The sequence below is a fragment of the Olea europaea genome, chromosome 17, assembly GCF_002742605.1.
Source record: "Olea europaea var. sylvestris chromosome 17, O_europaea_v1, whole genome shotgun sequence".
NCBI classification, from domain to species: Eukaryota; Viridiplantae; Streptophyta; class Magnoliopsida; order Lamiales; family Oleaceae; genus Olea; species Olea europaea.
The window spans coordinates 12,822,547-12,827,583 of record NC_036253.1 but is presented as its reverse complement, the minus strand read 5'-3'; the positions used below and the strand labels follow the sequence as shown (position 1 = coordinate 12,827,583).

At 35.3% G+C, this 5,037-nt stretch overlaps 1 protein-coding gene across 1 annotated transcript; it reads left to right on the top strand.

Moving 5' to 3' along the window:
• Positions 1-318: 318 nt before the first annotated feature.
• Positions 319-3,336, top strand: LOC111366383 (myb family transcription factor EFM-like). Its single transcript, XM_022987160.1, has 4 exons — positions 319-823; positions 1,139-1,711; positions 1,927-2,003; positions 2,642-3,336. Exons 1-4 carry the CDS (start codon positions 628-630, stop codon positions 3,128-3,130), a joined length of 1,335 nt encoding a protein of 444 aa, XP_022842928.1. The 5' UTR covers positions 319-627; the 3' UTR covers positions 3,131-3,336.
• Positions 3,337-5,037: the final 1,701 nt, after the last annotated feature.

Below are 5,037 nucleotides of genomic sequence, written 5' to 3'. Positions count from 1 at the left end.
CTCCTAGCCAAGGCAGGGACCCATAGAGACACATACAAAGGTTCTAAAACCAGGCTGTTGCTCTATCCTCGTGGGATTATGCTGTGTAGTGTACATACACGGTGACACCCCTCACACATAGAGGAGGCCCACGAATAATTATTATGCATGGGCCCCTTCATGTGAGGGGATGTAAAGGATTGTGTACATCGCACGTAGCACAATCCATCCTCGTGACCCCTCAGGTGTGAGCGGCCAACTTATTCTTTGGGCATCCACTCCTTCACAGATGAATATATTGTAGCCTTTGGTCTTTCTTTGCAAGAAGGTACCATCCTTTCTCTTTATTTATCTTTAACCCTTTTCCTTTTCCTACTTTCTCTCTCCAAAACTCAACTTTATTCTCCTCGAACCCAACCCTAAAAAAGAAGGCACCCCCAGGTCCTCTCAATCCTTCTTATGTTCACAAACGACATCCCTTCGCTTTCTCTCCCACCATTTAGGTTTCAAACACAGAAAGAATCAGCCAATACCACCCTTTATTGCTGACCTTTTTTTGGTTTCTCGTTTTATCATCATCATTACTATAAGTTGATCAACATTAGTATTCACACAGATTATTGAATTTATATTTACAAGGATAAAATTATGACTTCATCGTCTGAACTAAGCCTTGACTGCAAACCCTACAGCCATTCCATGCTGCTTAAATCATTTAGAGGAGAGATTGCTGATTCTGATACCAAAAAACTTGAAGAATTTCTAGCTTGTCTTGAAGAAGAAAGACTCAAGATTGATGCTTTCAAACGTGAACTTCCACTTTGCATCCAACTTCTCACCAATGGTTAGTTTTTTCTGTTAACCTCTCGTCTAAAAGGTTTCAAGTTTCAACTCATTTTTGATACTATTCATATTTATCTTACATCTGAACATGTATATTCTATATATTCTACCAGTAGTTTCTTGAAATGGATATTCATGGCTTTTGAAATAGGGTTATGTTCTTAATCATGTGAGAAATATCTTTTTATTGGCACAACTTTTATTGTAGATGAGAAAATATTATATCTTAAAACTTTTAAAAAATCCCAGAAAAAAATTCAACAAAAATACCCATATTTGGCTTTTTAGTTTATGATGAGAAACATTTTTTTACCAGCTATGGAGGCATCAAGGCAACAGCTTCAATCCCATAGGGCGAGTGCAGGGCAAAGACCAGTTCTTGAAGAATTTATTCCACTTAAAAACGCAAGTTCTGAAGAAATTGAAAAGTCTATAAGCATGCCAGATAAAACTAACTGGATGACTTCTGTACAACTATGGACTCAAGCAAATGAAGAAATTACAAAGCATCAATCATCTCCAAAAGAAAGTGATCTGGGTTTTGGAGTCAGACCCAAGCTAGGTTTAGATAACAGGCAGAGTAATGGAGGAGCTTTTCATCCATTTTCAAAAGAGAAAAATTCATGTCCAAGCCCAAGTTTCCCAGATTTGGCTCTTTCTTCATCCCTCAAGGAGATGGAAGAACATAAAAAGAACTCAGAAGCTAGGAGAGAAAATTCTGGTAAGTGTACTGATTCATCAGCCGAGAAAGGGCAAGTTAAAGATACACAAACCGCCGGAAACAACCACTCGACCTCCGCGCAAACTCAACGGAAAGCAAGGAGATGCTGGTCACCGGATTTGCACAGGCGTTTCGTTAGTGCTCTTCAGATGCTAGGTGGTTCTCAAGGTAATTGATCAGATCTGCGGTTAAAGGTGCAAGAGAGAATAACGTATTCGTCTATGCACCAGTAGCTAACCATACTTTTTAACTTCGTTCTGGAGACAAAAAAGAAGACTATCATTTGCATGTTTACTCACAGGAGTCCTATCTTTCTTATTAGTACAATGATTGGTCTGCTTCATCATGGGAGTCTAATCATTTATGGATAATAATAATTGCAGTGGCCACGCCGAAACAAATCAGAGAATTCATGAAGGTTGATGGTTTGACCAATGATGAAGTAAAAAGCCATTTGCAGGCACCCATTTTTCTCTCTCTCTCTCTCTCTCTCTCTCTCTCTCACACACACACACACACACACACACACACTCATTCATTGTACCGAAAGAAAGAGTTATACTACTTTGACCCAAAAAAATTGACGCTTGACACCCTCACAAATGGATTGGGACCAAGCGGGACCCATATGAATTAAAAAAGAAATGGATGTTGCCACTAAAAAAATTGGAAAAAGTTTCAAGTACAAGGATTTTCTTACAAAATTCATACAGATGCATGCAGACGTGGCGAAATCTAATTTGCTTGTTATTTTGTGTTTTTTTCACCTTCAAATGATTTCAAACCATGTGTCGTTTGTCAAAATCTTCTGTTAAAATTTTTTGTACTTATAGTATGATTGAAAAAATTTGAAAGATGCAATGACGTAATTCAAGATAGCAGCAGATAATTTGATAGAAAAGTTATTTGTATTTAAAATAGTTCAATGATGAAATGTCACTGGATCAAAGATTATATCAAAATATTTGAAACTGTAGCATGATTCAAAAGAAATATATCATCCTTAGTCCTGTTTATAATTCAGATTAGGACACACAAGTACACAAAGTACTGGTAAAACTATGCACTATGCTTATATGGTCTGTTCTTTGTACTCAGAAATACAGACTTCACACTAGAAGACCGAGTCCTAGCCCACAAGCAGCAGCCACAGCAGGTACCCAAGTGGTGGTCCTTGGAGGCATATGGGTTCCACAAGAATATGCAGCAGCTGCCGCCCATGGCAGCGCCGCACCAGCTGCTCTTTACGGTGCACACCCCTCTTCTCATGTATCAGCACCCTACTGTTCAGCACAACCAGTACCCCAAGAATTCTATTCTGCACTAACGGCGCCACAGCCACCCATCCACCACCAGCTCCATGTGTATAAGCCATCAGTATCACAGGCACAGGCACAGACACATAGCTCACCCGGGTCCGATGTCCCGGGCGGAACTTTTGATCGGTCTGAAAGCATGGAAGATGGGAAGTCTGAGAGCAGCAGCTGGAAAGCTGATAGTGTTGTGGAAAATGGAGAGAGAAAAAGCTTGATGCTAAAGGAGGAAGGTGAAGAGAGCAATGGAAATGAGATTACTCTTAAATTCTGATTATCTTTGTGATTTAGTTTAGGTTAAGGACTAAGTTTAGGGATAGAATAATTAAATATTTGCTAAACTCCATTGCTATATACAGAGAGAGAAGAATAAAAATAGCATAACCGAGAAAAATACTTTTGTGTTGTACCATTTGGTTGTATGCCTTGATGTCTCCTATTTGATATAAATTATTGAGGAATTGATTTATAATTAATTGATCTCCTTGTGCTTAAGAGGTATTTATCTTTCACAGAGTCAATATTGTCAAGTTTACTTAAAATACTATCAATTTCTTTAATTTTGTGCATATTTTGATTGAAAGGCGTGGTCAGCTTTAGGCAAAATATAGAATAAACAAATATTATAAAGATTTAGATAGTTAGAGATTGAGACGAATCGAGCTCGACTCATGCCCAAATATGAGGGTCGATTTGGCTCATAGGCTCGTTTGCCTATGGCTCGAGTGGGTCCACAAGCAACTCTTCAATTTCTCTTTTAAAAATACTTTTTGAAACCCTCATCTCTTTTTTTCGAACTTGGAATTTGTTACTTATAATATAGCCGATGTTAAAATTGTACACTAATGAGTTGTTATTTAATACAATTTTTCTAGAAAGTGAAAAATATTAAAGAAAATTAATTTACTTGATGGAAGTAATTATAAATTATGATAGACTGATATCATTCACCTAGTGAGCTAATATTTTTCAATTTATCTTGGATTTAAAACTCTGCATTTTTTCAATCCTTTTAAATGTATTAAATTCTCTAGTACATCATTTTTAAGTCTTGATATGTACTCAAACAAAATCTTACCACCTGCATTAAAATCAAACTTCGATGCTATAGTTCTTAGGTATTAGTAAATCACGTGCTATACGGGAAACAATTGGATATTGACTTTAATTCTTTTCTCAAAACTTAAGTAACACCAAATTTTTTGCATCTATCGATTCTAAAACACAAGGTCGATGTCATGAGCCAAATACCTATTGAATTCTAACAATATTCCATTTGTACTAATATTCGACGTACATTACGCGAGGGAAGAAGACGTACTAGAATATTTATCAACCCTACTAGAACTAACCATTATTAAGATTTTCGTTTTTTAAAAAGTTATTTTATATATATAATGCAAATTATCATTTTACCTCTTTTAAAATTAGTGAAAATAGTGAAAAGAAGTTGAATGGCCATGATGAAATGTTATATGAAATTGAATGGCTATGGTGATACTAATATAAATTTGGGTAGCCATGGTAAAATAAAATCACATTGGGTAACCATGGTGATATTAAGTATAAAGTTTGGTGATCATTGATGAATTTAACCCTGAAACAAATTAAAGCAGGAGCGATTTTAATTTCGTCTAATATGACAAATACAACAAAAATGAAAGAGAATAGCACCAAAATCGGGGTTAAGATGTCGAGCTAATTTATCAATATTGCTTTGTTGGCTGTTGCAATTTAAAACTACGAATTTTACTCTCTAAAATAAATTCGTTAATAGTACACATTAAAGACTTAAAAATATTAGAAGCATTGCGAAGAAATTCAATTAATTTAATAACAATAAATTTTATGCATTATCCACGTTTTATTTAGGTGGTGAACAATAAAAGCTTTTTAACATTTATCTTTAATATAATACTCCCACAGGCTAGACGTAAAACATAAAATACAACTATATTTATTTAAATTATTTATTATCCAATTCCTTTTTTATGTTGTAAAGCAATAGCGTCCAAACGAACAGTATTTCTAAAATATTTTTGATATGTGGGTTGGAGATATTGCTTTAGAAACATGGTGAAGTGTTTGCTTTCGATTACGTTGGGATGATACTCTTCACTAGTTATGAATAAAGGTTAATGTCATTTAATTTAATTAAAATGTAATGTATTTATTAAAAAA